The sequence below is a fragment of the Gavialis gangeticus genome, unplaced genomic scaffold (genome assembly GCF_001723915.1).
Source record: "Gavialis gangeticus isolate Ggan-Ray unplaced genomic scaffold, GavGan_comp1, whole genome shotgun sequence".
Classification (NCBI taxonomy): domain Eukaryota; kingdom Metazoa; phylum Chordata; order Crocodylia; family Gavialidae; genus Gavialis; species Gavialis gangeticus.
Genome location: NW_017729027.1, coordinates 20,948,285 through 20,963,297, shown reverse-complemented (window position 1 = coordinate 20,963,297; position 15,013 = coordinate 20,948,285). Strand labels below are relative to the sequence as shown.

Here is a 15,013-nt window from a genome sequence, read left to right as displayed (position 1 = left end):
TTTGAAGATGGGAACCATGCCAGAGCGCCACACCAGAGCACCGCGAGTGCTCGTAAATCTGTGCTCCATCCTCTTTTGAGCCCCCTTTCAGGTAGTTGAAGGCTGCTATTAAATCCCCTCTCAGTCTCCTCTTCTCTAGACTAAATAGGCCCAATTCCCTTAGTCTTTCCTTATAAGTCATGTCCCTCAGTCCCCTCACCATTTTTGTTGCCCTCCCCTGGAGTCTCTTCAATTTGTTCACATCCTTTCTGTCATGGGGGCCCCAAAACTGAATTCAGTACCCCAGATATGGCCTCATCAGTGCTGAATCTCTAGAGGGGTACATCACTTCCCTTGACCTACTGGCAACACACATACCAATGCAGCCCAGGATGCTGTTAGCTTTCTTAGCAACAAGTGAACACTGCTGGCTCATATTCAGCTTACTGTCCACTGTAACCTCCAGCTCCTTTTCTGCAGAGTTGCTGCCCAGCCAGTCAGCCCCCAGCCTGTACTGGTGCATGGGATTGTTCTGTCCTAAGTGCAGGAGTTTGCCCTAGTCCTTGTTGAACCTCATGAGATTCCTTTTGGCCCAGTCCTCCAATTTGTCTAGGTCACTCTGAATCCTAGCCCTACCTTACAGCATGTCTACTACTCTCCCTCTACCCCCCTACTACTCTAATCTTTCAAAAAACTGAGCAGGGCTCTTTCCTTAATAAACAACTTATCTGGAGGAAAGAGTAGTGCAGTCCACCGTGTGTATTTAAGGCTGGTAGTTAAAGCACCAGCCAAGAATTGGAAAAGATGGGTTCCATTCCCACCTCAGCCCAAGGACATTCAGAGCTACCTCCTGGTGTATGCCATAAGAACCAGCCAATAAGCTATTCTGGAAGGATGTAGTCTTTTCCCTTCCTTTTGAAGCTGTGGCACCATGCAGAAAGGAATTCCAAATTCACAAGACCAGAAGTAGAATAAGAAAAAGGGAGCCTGATTCTTTAGCCTCCTGGTTAGAGCATTCAGATGGGGGAGTCCTGGTTTGTAGTCCCTGCTTTCATGATTGTTTTTTTTAATGTTAATTATCCAATGACTGGATGAAAGAAGGAAAGAAAGACAGAATTTTTATGAAGGTTTATTAAGAAGAAAAGGGGGTAACAACCCAATAAAGTAATAAAACACTGCCCATGCACCGGACCTGGTATAACAGACAGAGCCTAGGGCTATGGCCTGCAGGCTCTGCCCTCAGAGTCTAAAAAAACATAAACAGCTAGTCCAACAACAGTCTGCTCAGTCCCCTGCTGGTACCCTGGGAAGAGGCAAACAGTATCACAGTGTGAGGACTAAACGGATGCCCTCGACACTGCAGACCAACCCCTGAATAGTCCAAAGTGCCTGGATGGTGGGTACTGCCCACTGGAGGACCGCATGTTCAAATTCCAATGTCAGGCATACCCAAACCAAGAATTGAAAGTCTTAGGGTATCATTAGAGCTGGCCCCAGCTAGCCAGTTCCTGCAGCTCTTGAAGATGGCCATCTTAGCCTGACCAAGCAAAAATTTGTCCAGGCAGATGACACCCCCCACTGCTGCCCTGTTTGTCTCTGAGAGGTCCAAGTCTAGTATCTCAAACAAGACGCCAAGAGCAGCAAAGAGCAGCAACAGCTGGGGGCATCCAAGGAAGGCATAGAATAAAACCTCTTCTACCTCCCCTCGGCAAAAGTAACAGGCCGCTGATCCAGTTGGGTCCATGTGGTGGACGAGAGTGCTGGTGACCAGTATCCCATGCAGAAACCACCAGTGGAGGTAGCCAGTCCATTTGGCAATGGGTAGTTTATAAAGTGTGTGCCGTGCAGGGCATGCTGGTGCAAATGCCAGTGCCACTAAGTGCTGCCTCCATGTCGTGTCAGGTCAAGTGGCAAGGACGTAAGCGTGGCACACACAAACCACCCATGTGTACAGGGCTTTCTGGGGGAGCCCGTCAAGACAAATCCCAGCATTGCTGTCAGGAGGCACAGAAAGAGTCAATAAGATGCCAGGCCCACAGCCCAGATCATTATCCACAGCCAGGATAACAGGCAGTGGTGGAAAGGGTTCTCTGGAGACATCTCTGGCAGGGATGTCCTGCCGCGCTCGGAGGTAATCCTTGATGGCAGCCGCTGCCTCCACTGGGAGGGTGGTCTGCACATTCCCTAAGAGACGGCTGGTGCAGTGGACTGGATGCATGCTTAACCAGGCAGCCAGAGCCTCAGCTGACAGCCAGTCCGACTGGGCCATATCGAGAAGGTGGCCTAGCTGGACTGTATGTGACTGGATAAGAGAGTCAGCGAGGCTATCAGACCTGAGGCTCAACAGCCTGTGCTGCAGGGCTGGGTTGTAGACAAGTGGCTTCTACAGCAACTGTGGAAATTGCAGATATCTGGTCCAAGTTTGGAGGTGGAAGGCAGCCTGCCAGGAACATGGCAGGCCATGGTAGAAGGGCAGGAAGTTGCCCCAGTCCAGGAGGGCAGGATCCAGGAGAAAGAGTTATTGATCAAACCCGAGGTTCTGTACCCAGCGCATAAACACACAGGCCAGCTGCTGCCAGGGAGGGTGGTCTTCAGAATAAAGGAGTATCTGGAGAGCCTGCACTGGAGTCTCTGAAGAGCCTGCAGGCAGAAAGCAGCCGCTCTACTTGCCAGGTCAACAAATCCCTGGCTTCCCTCAGCCGTAGACAGGTAGAGAACAGCTGGGGGGAGCCATGGAGTTCATCCCAAAAAAAGTCCACCAGTAGTCTTTGAAGCTGTTCGAGTAAATCCAGCAGGGGGGTCCAACATGGCACACCAGTGCCATAATGTTGTGGCTGCCAAATTGTTCACAATGAGGACCCGCCCATAATAGAAGAGGTTGGGCAAGCACCAGCACCACTGCTGCAGGCGCACCTCCACCTCCTCGCTGAGGGCTTCCCAATTCCAGGATGGGAAGACTGATGGGCTGAGGAACACTCCCAGAGCTTTAAGGCCCTCATGCTTCCAGGCAAGACCCCCAGGCAGGTCTGGGGGGGATGATTGGTCCATGCACCGAGGAGTAGGGTGTTGCTCTTAGGCCAGTTAACATGAGCTGAGGAAGCACATTCATAAGCATGCTGACAGTCCACCAGTGACTGGACATCACCCTGAGTGCTGAGGAGAATGGTCACATTGTCTGCATACACCGTCAGCCTAGCCAGCGGGCTGCCAACCAGACCAGAGGTCAATGGAAGAATGAGGCCGGTCAGGCACTGTTGCAGCACATGAAGCATGAGCTTAATGGCCAGAGTGTACAGCATTCCAAAGAGGGGGCAGCCCTGGCAGATGCCCTTGTGAGCCAGGAATGGAGCACAGAGCATGCCATTCACTTTCAAAAGATTGGAGATGTCTCAATACAGTACCCAGAGGGCAGAGGTGAGGACCGGTCTGAAACCAAAGGCCTCTAGGGTCTGAAAAAGGTAGTTGTGGTTAACTCTATCAAAGGCTTTCTCCTGGTCCAAGGAGACTAACCTGATGTTCAGTCCAAAGAGTTACACAGCTGTAACCAGGACATGAAGCAGAAACAGATTGTCCTGGGAGGTCCTGCCCAGTACACAGTAGCTCTGTTCGGGACAGATGACTAAGGCTATGACAGTACACAATCAATTGGCTAAAGCTTTGGCCAGAATCTTGTAGTCGCCACACAGAAGGGATACTGGCCGCCAGTTCTTAATGGAGGCAAGGTCCTGTGTCTTTGGTGGCCTCTGCAGGCAGGTCTTGATAGAAGGCTACAGCATGACGGCAGATCTTAACAAAATCCATGAGTATCCAGCTGGCTGGAGTCTTCAGATGGTCAAGGATGTTCTGCAGGGCCTGTCACTTTTCCAAGTTGAACAAGAACTGGGTCAGGGCTCTTGGCAGTGGTCATGAATCCTCGCACCTTGGGCTACGCCCTCCACCAGCTTCTGCAGGTGCTTCTTCTGAAGCTGAAGGCTCTCAAGTAGTCCTGTGTCTCCACCAGCATCACGTAGGGCCACCTCAAGCTTTGCTACATCCTCCTCCAACCCCTGGACACTGGGCCCAGCTGTGTGTATTGCTGGCAGAAAGCTCTGATGTGTGCCTTCCCCACATACCACCATTGCTTCCAGGAGGAGAAGGTGGTTCTTGCAGTCTCCCATGTCCACCAGAAATAGGCAAAGCATTCACAGAAGTGAGCATCTTGCAGCAAGCTGGTGTTAAACACCAGTAGGGTGCCTGGGAATGTGTTCTGCCAAGGAGACCCAGCTTTCAGCAAATAAGACTGTGATCTGAGAGTCCAGATGGAATAATGCAGCTGCCATGTAGGACTGGCAGGCAGTGCTTGGCGACATACAAGCGGTGGAGGCATGCCATAGCAATCCCACCAGTGGTTCCCTTTATCCAAGTGTACTGCCTTGCATCAGTGTGGAAATGGTGCCAGACATCCACAATGTCCCCTGCCTCCAAGGCTGTCTGCAACTGCCAGGCTAAGAAATAGAGTTCTGGCCCCTTCTGGGCACGCCGTTCATCAACCGTGCAATTAAAGTCCCCACCCAGGAGGAGAAGGTCATCACCATCAGCTACAGTCCTCAAAAAGTCAGCCAAAAGAAATCTGCCCATTCTTACCTGGCAGTGGATGCAAAGATGTTAATTAGGAGGAGGCTATGTTGTGCTAGCATGATATGTGCAATTAGCAGGCGGCCAGGGATGACCTTTTGGGTTACCACAAAGTCAGGAGTCAGCTGCAGTGATAAGACGATTGCGACTCCTGCACTGAGAGGTGCCATGGATCAGCAGCATATGGCCCCTCCAGGAAGCATGCCAGTTGTCTTGACTAGCTGCATCAGTATGAGTTTCTTGCAGAAAGGTGACATCCAGCTTTTGCTGGTGCAGGAAATCAAAGAGTGCCATCAGCTTCACAGGGTCTTTGCAGCCATTGGCACTGAGTGAACCAAAGGTTCTGGCAGCCATGTGTAAAGAGTGTAGAAAAGGGGACAAGCAAAGCCAATGGAACAGAGGGGAACAGCAGAGAAGAGCAAGCATGCAAGACAGGGAAAAAAACAGGCCTACAGCTTGTCAGCCAGCACTGCTCACAACAAGTTCCCAACATTGCCAGCAAGCTTGCTCAGGCGAAAACTATATCACTGCAGTGGAGTGCAGCGCTGCTTCAACGGCCTTAGCAAACACCGCAAATGGCTCAGGTTCTGGGAGCCATTTATGTATATGCTGTGCAACCCTCTGGTGGTGCTGTCTGTTCAAGAAACTCAATAAGACTTTCAACTGAGTAAGCAATGCAGGGAGGTTCTTTGGAAGCAGGAATAAGTTCCACCTCTGGGGTGGGGACGCTCCCTATGGAGAGGGGTACCTTAGCTGAATCAGAGGACACCGCCTCCTCAGGCAAGACTACTGTTAACTTTTTCTCAGAGGCAGAATCAAAATCTGACCCGGAGGAGGAAGAGCTGTACATGTCAGGCACTTGTCCCCCCACCAGGATCCTCAGCATCAGGCCCTGTGGGATATGGGTCCTCCAAGATGGCCTGGTGGGGGACATCAGTCCCTGGTCTCTTGGGTGGGGTGCTCTCATGAGCTAGGCACTCTTGCTCCCAGAGCCACTTGTGGCTCCCAGAGGGTCTAACCTCCATATCAATCTTGTCATCCTCAAAGAGCTGACAGATGGGGGGAGGGCTGCCGGACTCCACCACCACTTCCCCTACCCCCAGGTCACCCCTGAGTACTACAGGGTCTGGGGGAGATGCCGAGGAGGCAGGCAGAGGGGACAGGGGCCCTGCTCACTAACTTCATCTCCCCTTGAAGTGGTGGGGAGGTCTTGAGGGGATAACAAGGCCTTTTTAGAAGACCCCTTTTTTCTGGGACTTGTCTTCCCCAGCAGGAGGGGCCAAATTCTCTCCTGAGAGAGGGAGAAGAAGAGGGGACTGGATCCACCACCACAGAGCTAGCTGACTCAAATGAAACAGGGAGTGACTGAGAGGAGGGGCCTTCCCCACCACCCGGGGGGGTGCCACACTAGAGGTGGATAAGCCATGCTCAGGCACAGCTGCAAGAGGCTCCACTGTGGCCAGCTTCTTTTTTTGCTAGAACGGCTGAAGGCAGCTCCCAGCAGTTAACTGCTCGGGTTTCAGCCCCTCTGGACTGGAGCTTTGGTCTCTGGCTTCATGCCCTCCCTCCATTGGAGTGGAGAAGTGTGCTGCTGCTCTGGGGGCACTCATAGGTTGCAAACATGTCCTATATGCTGCAAGGAACCAAAGGGTGGGGAATGGGCAGCCCTCTGCAGGCAGGGAACAAAGAAGCTAGAAACAAATGTACTAACCCCAGGGAAGAGGAGAATGGTAAGCAATGTGCAAGGGAAGGGAAAACAAACAGCAGAGTAGCTGCAGGGAGAGGGAGTGGAAACAAAAAACAACCAAAGGGAGGGGGAGGGGATGACTGCAGGAGAAGGGACTTAGCAAAGGGGAAAAAAGGCAGGGAAAAGTAATGAAAAGTGGGGGACTACAATGAGAAAGGGGTCAAATGGTTTAGAGGAGGAAAACCGAAACAAGAGAAAGAGAAAGGCTCACAAACCAGGGAGAAGGTTTCAGAGCTCTGAGCAAACACCCCTGTCAGTGGCCATTAAGAAAGAAAGAGAGAGAGAAAGAATGATTCTGTGAGTAGGGGCAAGAACATAGGTCTTCCTGGGTCCATTTACACGTGTCCTTTACTGTAGCTAATTAGCTCCACAGTAGAACATCACCTTCTACAAGTGCCAGTATTAGGGTGCAGTAAGCTAATTAACTCCACCTTAAGTTACTACTGTCTGGGACAGTACTGTTTTATGGTGGAATCATTAAGTGCAATAAAACACACATGTAGACAGTGACAATTGGGAGCAAATTGTGCCCAGTCAGCCCAGCCAGCTTGAGGGCCAGAATCCAGCTCCTGTCAGCCCCTCTGCCACCCAATCCTGGATCCCAGGACTGACCTCCCAAGCCCCCTGCCAGCCCAGGACTGCTCTGCCCCAACTTCAAATTGCTGCAGTCCTGGGCTCACATGTAGATGCCATGGCCATGCCCAGGAGCAGTTGGCTCCATCCTGAAATGCCTTGGAATTTATTGTGTTTCATTATTAGCACATGTAGATGCACCCCCTCTCTCCTAAGGCAATGTTCCAACCCTTATGCTAGAGTCATGTTCCCTCTCTTTCTCTCCCTCTTTCCCTCCACTATCTTGTCTAGTGCTGCTTGCTGAACAAGAGACATGCTTCACCAGGTCAAGGAACCTATCCATGGTTGAGGAGGACCCTATCCAACCTAGCCTGTAGCCTGGGTTAAGGCATTCTTTTAAGAAATGAGAGTGTGGGGTTCAGTCCCCTCAGGCTGAGGAGGACATTTAACCAAGGCAGTCTGCTTTCTGAATGAGAATTGTAACCTCTAGTCTATTATATACAAGGTTGGCTCACTGGCAACAGTATGAACAGCACCACATCCTCCTCCTCCTCCAGCTGTATACTAAAAAGAACGCAAATACAAATACTTTTAATGAGACAAAACACCTTGCCAATATGTTAGCCTTACCCTGAATACACCTACCAGACTGGAGGCCTTTGGGAAGTGTCTGAATCCTGGCTGAGTTTAGACAAGCACTGGGCAACAGTTCCCTCAGACTAGGGTTGTTCTGTGCATGCCCAGAACCAAAATTGTAGACCCTGAAGGAGCTTTCAGACCATAGAACGTGAGCTACAGGGAATAATTCACCCCTGAACAGAGGGACAATGTATGGAAATTTTAAGTCCCATGTAAAACCCTATTTTTGCAATTAACTGGAGTTACAAAGGTATATTAAACACTATCTCTTCTATATTCATATTTCTGTGACTAGGAGATAGAGGTCACTTGAATGGTGGGAGGATGTTAATATAAAAAACAATCTGCAGAGAAATTGTAGGTTTAGTACCTATTCATTATGCATTCAGTTGAACAAGGTATAAGCACTCCTGCCATTGAAGTCAGTTGGAATTGAAGTTGCTCTATACTTATAGGAGCACTTTGAAAAATTACAGTGTTCATTTTTTAAAGGATCAAATGAAATTATCTCTGGTAAGATGTTTTGAATGAGTCCAGAAGCTGAGGTTGGGCTTTGGGTCATTTATATATGTGGTTCTACTAAATCTTTTACACTTTCTTTTTTCTGTGTCCTTTCTTAATGAAGAGAGGATGGCTCAGTTTCTATCTCAGCTCAAACTGCCAGCTGCGATGCTAGCTTCCCAAGCTCATGGAAAGCCGGGTCCACCAGGAAAGGATGGGCTACCAGGACCACCAGGAGAGCCTGGGCCTCAAGGTAAGGTTAACAATAAATTGTTCATACATGAACTGTAACTTTGATTTTTCATACACTTGCTAATGATGGTTAAATTAGACAGAACCATTCATATAGCTGCCTAATAATTAACTTTTAAAACCATAATTGTGTTTTTCCAAACTAGATCTACATATTAACCCATAATAAATGTGTGTTCTTATTTATTAAAAACTCCTAATCAATGCATTTTATTCTAATAAATTACACACTTTGTCTACTGACAGAGAGCTTACCTAAACTTGCTCTAGTAGTTATTTTTCTCAAAACACTTCCATAAAGCATAGAAACCAGGCCGATACCCTGTCAAAGCTACTTATATGTTTGATCCAAGTCTACAGCCATGCAGTTTTCTTCTAAGGAGCAATTATTTGAGTTCTAATCCAGAGGCAACACTGATGAGAAGGGATGAATGCAAATAAAATAACATAAAAGCAGTGAAGATTAACTGGTTATATTATTATAGTGAAATAATTTTTTTTCACAAAACAATTTCACTTAATTGGATTTTTGCTGTATCTAAAATTGTCGTTTGCATATTGTGTTTTTCCAAAATCATTTGGGCCTCTGCTGCACTGACCTCTGCTATAAACTTCAAGAAATTTGAGCTCATTCAGGTCTAGAAATCCTAAGTCTAGATATTACTAGTGTGAGAGATTACTAGAAAAGGGATACAACAATAAGAAGAAAAAATATAAAATAGAGTTATTTGAGAAGTATTTACATAATTTACAGTATGGCTAGGGACAGACATTACACATAAAGCAGTTTAAGAGATCAGAAAATGGTTTAAACCTGTAACAGAACAGAGATTCAGTGCAGCTAAAACAGTTTGAAAATGTCTGAAACTGGTTTGAGATAAACCTGGTTGAATGTAGTATCAGACTTAACTGATTTGGGTCAACCCAGTTTATGCAACATCTGTCCCAGACCCCTTCCTGGTTTAACTTAAACCAGAGTTCCCTCAGCATCCCAGATGCATTGCAGCCCTGGGTGGGCCTCTCTGCTCCAGAGAGATCCACTGGCCCCTCCCCTCTGCTCCCTGGCTGGAGCTCCAGCAGAGACGGCAGGCAAAGGACCATCTGCCTGGCTTCCCTGTGCCTTCTCCCTCCTTCCCCACCACTCCCTGCTCAAGCAGGGATTCCCCACTCCCCTCTCCCACAGCACGGACAGTAGGCAGCATGTGGTATGCTAGCTAGTATTGAAAGGTGTCTGTGTAAGGCAGACAGGACAATGTTTGCTTAGGGCTTTTTGGAGCTAATCAACAAGTCAGCTGGTCCCTCTGTTCCTTCCTTGGGAAAAGTTGTTTAAGGAAAGCTTGAACTAATGAGAGAGGCTTGTGTTTTGTTTTGATGGGGTGCTAAATGCTCTGTTATCAACTCCCTGCTGGGCTGGTGAGGAGCAATGGGGGGGGGGAACCCATCCCTAATCAGAGTGTCATGCCAGGGCCTGGCCATGCCCCCCCTCAGGTTAGCACTATGGAAAGCAAGGGAGGGCTGCTTTAGTGCCCCCCAGCTTCTAGCCTGAGCCACTGCAGGCATGTGCCTTCATTTCTTCTGCCAAGAGAGAATGTCTGTACAATTACAAACTGGTTCAGCCTAGCCAGGTTAGACTAACTTGCAAAGATAAGTTAAATCAATTCAGGCTCAGGCTTTTTGCATATCTACCCCTAGCCTATATGTATAGGTAGTTCTTAATTATTATCTTTTGTTAGTTTGGTCTGCTCTGGAGTCAGGGCAAGTCAGACTGGAATGAAGAACATGAAATGAAAGCTGAAGATGTGTGGAACCTAAAGCTATAAGAAGAATAAAGGCTATTAACACTGATAACAACAAACTCTTGACTGAAGCTTGAAAAATGTGATGATCTCAAAATAAGAAGAACAAACAAGAATAAAGGATCAAGGAAAACAATGAAAGGGATTAGAGTTTTACAACACTTACTTGTTAATTATCTAAATATGCAGATTGCTGTAAATAATCAACTTTAATAACAGTGTCAGATTGTTCAGTTAGGATGTATTTGGAGGAGAGTGTCAATTAGCAAATTGTAACAGGAATTGCTTTCAATTACCTGGTTTCAAGAAGGGAATATTATAGCTATGCTTATAGGAAAAATTAAGTTTCTTTTTCTTGCTTTATTTTCAAATAATAGTCGTATCCCATTTACACAATATTCCCACATATTTTACACTCAGAACAACACCCTCTTCCAATATTGAAAATAGCAAGACTTAAGTAGGAAGCTTTTCCATGTCTGATGCATAAAAAAGTAAGTAAAGAAAGCCAATAGTTTGGCCTACCTTCCTTTTACACCAGGAATGCAAAACCAAAGGTATATTACCATGACCCATGCACTTGATGCCCTTCCCTGCTACGTCTGATCATTTCATTATTGTGAGCTGGCAGTAAAAAAGCAAAGCTTAAAATACTAAGCAGACTGAAAAGTATGCTTGCAAATTTCAGTTTGCTGTCAACCATAAAAATATTAATGTAGTAGGTTCTTCAGGGAAATCTGTTTCATGCGTGTATGTCTAAGATCACCAGAGTATCTTGTTAGAGGATCATAGGCTCATAGGCTACTAGGGCTAGAAAGGACCTCACAAGGTCATCTAGTTCAGCCCCTTGCTCCAAGCAGGATTTTCCCTGACTAAACCATCTCAGCCATATATGTGCATGTGTCCAGGCTCAACAGGGAAACATTTCACATTTATGTGCAGAGCTAGTATATCAGGTAATCTACACTGAATTATTATTGTATGATTTAAAAAGTCTACAGTGCCACCATTGTTCTTAGATTTCATAGATTTCATAGACATTAGGGCTGGAAAGAACCTCAGAAGATCATTGAGTCCAGCCCCCTGCCCCATGGGCAGTAAGTCAGCCAGGTCAAAGGATTCCCATTGTTTTGGGAATAGAACGGGTATTTCTGGTGATAAAATATTATAATGCTCAAGTTTTTTGCATTTATTTTAGGTTCTTTTAAACATGATTATTTAAGGAATCAGGAGACCAGAGGGAACAGATTCATAAAACTATTAGGAGTTGTTCCCTGCTATCCTTGATTGAAATTAACCATTATATACCTCAAATACTGTCAAATGTATCAGGTACAAACAATTATAATGTTACATTGTAATTCCAGTGGAACTGGGTAATGTCACCAAAACAACAAAAAGTCTCAACTGAAATATCCATTCAGCAGCAAAGAAGTTAGGCAATATATAATAGTGTGTGTGTATTTCTTTTACATGCCTTTTTAATTTTTAAAAATTAAAATATAGAACAGCTTTAATACTATAAGGCAGTATTGCTAATGAGATTTTAAATGTTTACTTAGAGAGGGTGTTTGTTACTTCACTAATTTTGTTACTAAGTACAGTCTGTTAAAGGAACAATGTCTTATAATCTATATTCAGTTAATTTGTAATTTTATTTTCAAGTTAATCATAGCAGTAACATTCATTTTGCATACAATAAGCCAAATTCTATCATAAATTTCAGGAACTAACTCAACTTCCTTGATTTAATTGGGACTGTGTGTGTACAATTGAGAGCAAATTTTGTTTTGTTATCCAAATTCATTTTTGTATAACTCCATAGATCAGAAATGTATTTGACTCATTTTATTCATGCCTTTTATCACTAAGAAAACCTATGTATAGTATAGCTATTGGGTTTGTTCTATATTCCCACTAGTTTGAATGAGATGTACATGTTAGGCTGTGAATCCTGCCTAGGGCCTTTTGGGGTTCACATGCTAGTCATCACTACATCTAAGTCCCATGAAGGGAATCTGAATTCACTTAATGATGGAGGATGGATGACCTACCTGTGTTCCAGTGATATCATGGTTAGGTGATTTGCCCAGGAAGTGAGAGACCTGAACATTCTTCAGGCTGATCCTAAGCTTTAGGATTGGTCATGTATTTTCAACTAACTAGTTATTACATAAAATATAGAAATACACTTGGAAGCAGGGAGGAATATTCAGGGGATCTTTCTTCCAGGATAATGCCCTTCCTTACTGTGCTACATAGTAAGGTACTCTTTTTCTTGCTCTTACTCTGGCTGCTTTTGGTTGCCCATTAGCCCAGCTTCAAAAGCAGGAGTGAAGTGTGCCCTCAGTTCTGCCTAGTCTATAGTCTGATGGTTAGGGCCCTAACCACTAAGTTCTTAAGCAAAAGCAGGATCTTCCTTCTCACCTATTTGCAATTCAATAAGGTTGTGCCCTTAGAGGACTAAGCCTCAGTAGGGTTTCATATAACAACAGAGCCACTTAACTCAGGGATATAGGGAATCACATGAATGCTGCCTGACTTCATGAAAGGGGCAGGATTCTTCACTCACCCCTATTCTCCATCCTCCCTCCCTATTGGCTGGCCTATTCATCCCCAATCTTTAGTGTGCTATAGGTATGTCTATATGTGCAGTTAATGCACCTGAATTTTCTGCGCAGAAAATTCAAGCTAATTCAAGCACTACCCAGCATACATCTACACATGTGCCCCCATCAGGAGCAAATTGAGCCCGACAAAAGCAGCTCAATCCAGGGCTGCTCCTGTCCTGCTCTACCCCCTGCAGCAGCCAGGGAAAGCTCCAGGCTCCCCTGGGTGCCAGCCCCAGACTGGTAGCAGGCTTTGGGGCTTAACCCCAAGTTCCGGGGGGAGAAGGGCAGCTGTCCCATCTGTGGGAAATTGGGGCCCTGAAGGAGGGGTGTGGAGCTGCCTTCCAGCCACATGGAGATCGGGATCTGTCTCAATATCGGGATCTGTCCCAATATCCATGTGGCTGGGAGAGGTGTCCTGGCTGTTGGGCAGCTGCCTGAAAATCACGTGGACAGGTTCCAATCAGATCGGGACAGGTTCCAATCTCCACATGGCTGGCAGGCAGCTGCCCAGCAGCTGGGACAATTTTCCACGTGGCTGGCAGGCAGCTCTCCCAACCACATGGAGATCGGAACAGATCCCAATCTCCACATAGCTGTCAGACAGCATCCACTGGACCCAGGACAGCTCTCCCCACCACCTGTGGCCCCCTGCTGCCTAGGCTGACCAGGAGCAATCTTGGTCCTGGTCAGCATCTACACATGCAATACAGTGCATTAGTTATTGTGCTATTTTTCTAGTTCCTGTATCTACAGATAGTAGGAAAATGGTGCATTAGACTAATATACTGTGCAGTAATTGCTACACACATATACAATGACACTTTACTATTCATTAGATTAGCCTAATTCACAGTAAATCTTTTCATGTTGACCCATCCTGTATGTTGTGAATCTCAACCAAAAGACACTTAAATGCCTCCATTCAAGGTTTGGAGATACAGGCTGGCTATTTTATTTCCTAAATTCTGTTACACTCGTCTATCTAGGGTCTTAGACAAAACATTTAATTTGTTCCTCCAAGTTTCTTCCCTTACTTCAAACTCCTTTGTCTTGGCAGTTGAGAAAAGGGTCCATCCCCAAGCACAAAGTGTTTCAGTACTATCAGAAAGTGACACAACTGACTATTAATTTCACTGATGGTAAATGAGTCCCTTTACATTTTAGATCAATATAAATTCAAGTCACTGATTGTTTATGGAGACATGGGGTGCATCAGCAAGTGCAATTAATGCAGCATGATAAATTCCACTGCAGTTTTTGCCAGAGAAAACTGCTCCCGAGTACAGCATCTGCACATGCACCTGGGACAACAAGACTTCGTGCTGGGGCAGAGCAGCCCCAGGCTGGCAGGGATCACGGGGATTAGCCCCAGACTCCAGGTGGCAATGTCAAGCATCGGAGGGGCTGGCTGGATCATGAGTATACCAACAGTGCGGAGCCATCTAGCTAGGCAACAGATAGCCTATGCACTTTGGCACCACCATGCCCCACCAGCCCTTGTCACTGTCTACGTGTGCATTTCAGCACAGTTCCTAACTCTGCCATAAGATAGTACTGTCCTCAACAGTACTATTTAATGTATCTAATGGTGGAGTTAATTAATTTACAATGCCCTAATACCAGCACACATGTACATGGTGACACTTTACTGTGGAGCTAATTAACCTACTCTGCAGTAAAGTGCATGTGTAGATGCCCACAGTGAGAATAGTGGACTAGGATTTTTGTTGGGTGATGAATACAATAGAATATAAAAACATGTCTAAAACAAGTTTGGCTGTTTGTGGAGAGTATATGGAGTAGAATAGCTGGAAATTTCCTGTTTGACAGGGGAAAGGTTGAACCTGAAATGTTCCATAGTAGTGTTCTTGCAGGGCTACTTGAATAGCCGTGAATAGCAGTAGTTGAAAGCAGTGATCTTGAGGGGCTGCTATTGTTATCAGGAAAGAGTTTTTCTGAAACAGGTTCCTTTCCACATCATATTACACAGCAACATAATCAGTGAACTAATATTACCATTGTTAAACCCTCCCCCTCCTCTGGAGTCACAGATTTAGTTGCATTTGTTGAACAGACCCTGCACACAGAACAAACCTAAAATATTCATTGGAAATCAGTCAAGAAAATTCTGCTCTTAGAATTATCTGTCACCTTGTTGCTGTATATCAAAGAGTACTTAAATACATGTAAATTATTTATGCAGTAACCTACACCAGTTATTTCAACATATTATAACTGCCTCAAAAGTGAAGCAAAGAGCATCATACTACTTTAGACATAAAAATGTCATCAGCGTGTTG

General features: G+C 45.9%; 1 protein-coding gene and 1 long non-coding RNA gene across 4 annotated transcripts in view; one reads left to right on the top strand and one right to left on the bottom strand.

Moving 5' to 3' along the window:
• The window catches only part of COL19A1 (collagen type XIX alpha 1 chain), a 594,002-nt gene that overhangs the window by 569,291 nt on the left and 9,698 nt on the right, over nt 1–15,013 (top strand). For all 3 annotated transcript variants that reach the window (XM_019520501.1, XM_019520502.1, XM_019520500.1), the window contains one exon: nt 8,178–8,306. In XM_019520501.1, coding sequence (XP_019376046.1) covers nt 8,178–8,306 — 129 coding nt within the window. The remainder of the gene's footprint in view (nt 1–8,177; nt 8,307–15,013) is intronic.
• On the bottom strand, nt 1,343–10,246 carry LOC109299962. Its single transcript, XR_002098075.1, has 3 exons — nt 10,236–10,246; nt 4,457–4,463; nt 1,343–1,565 (listed from the first exon to the last, which is right to left on the bottom strand). It is a non-coding gene; the product is annotated as an uncharacterized LOC109299962 (long non-coding RNA).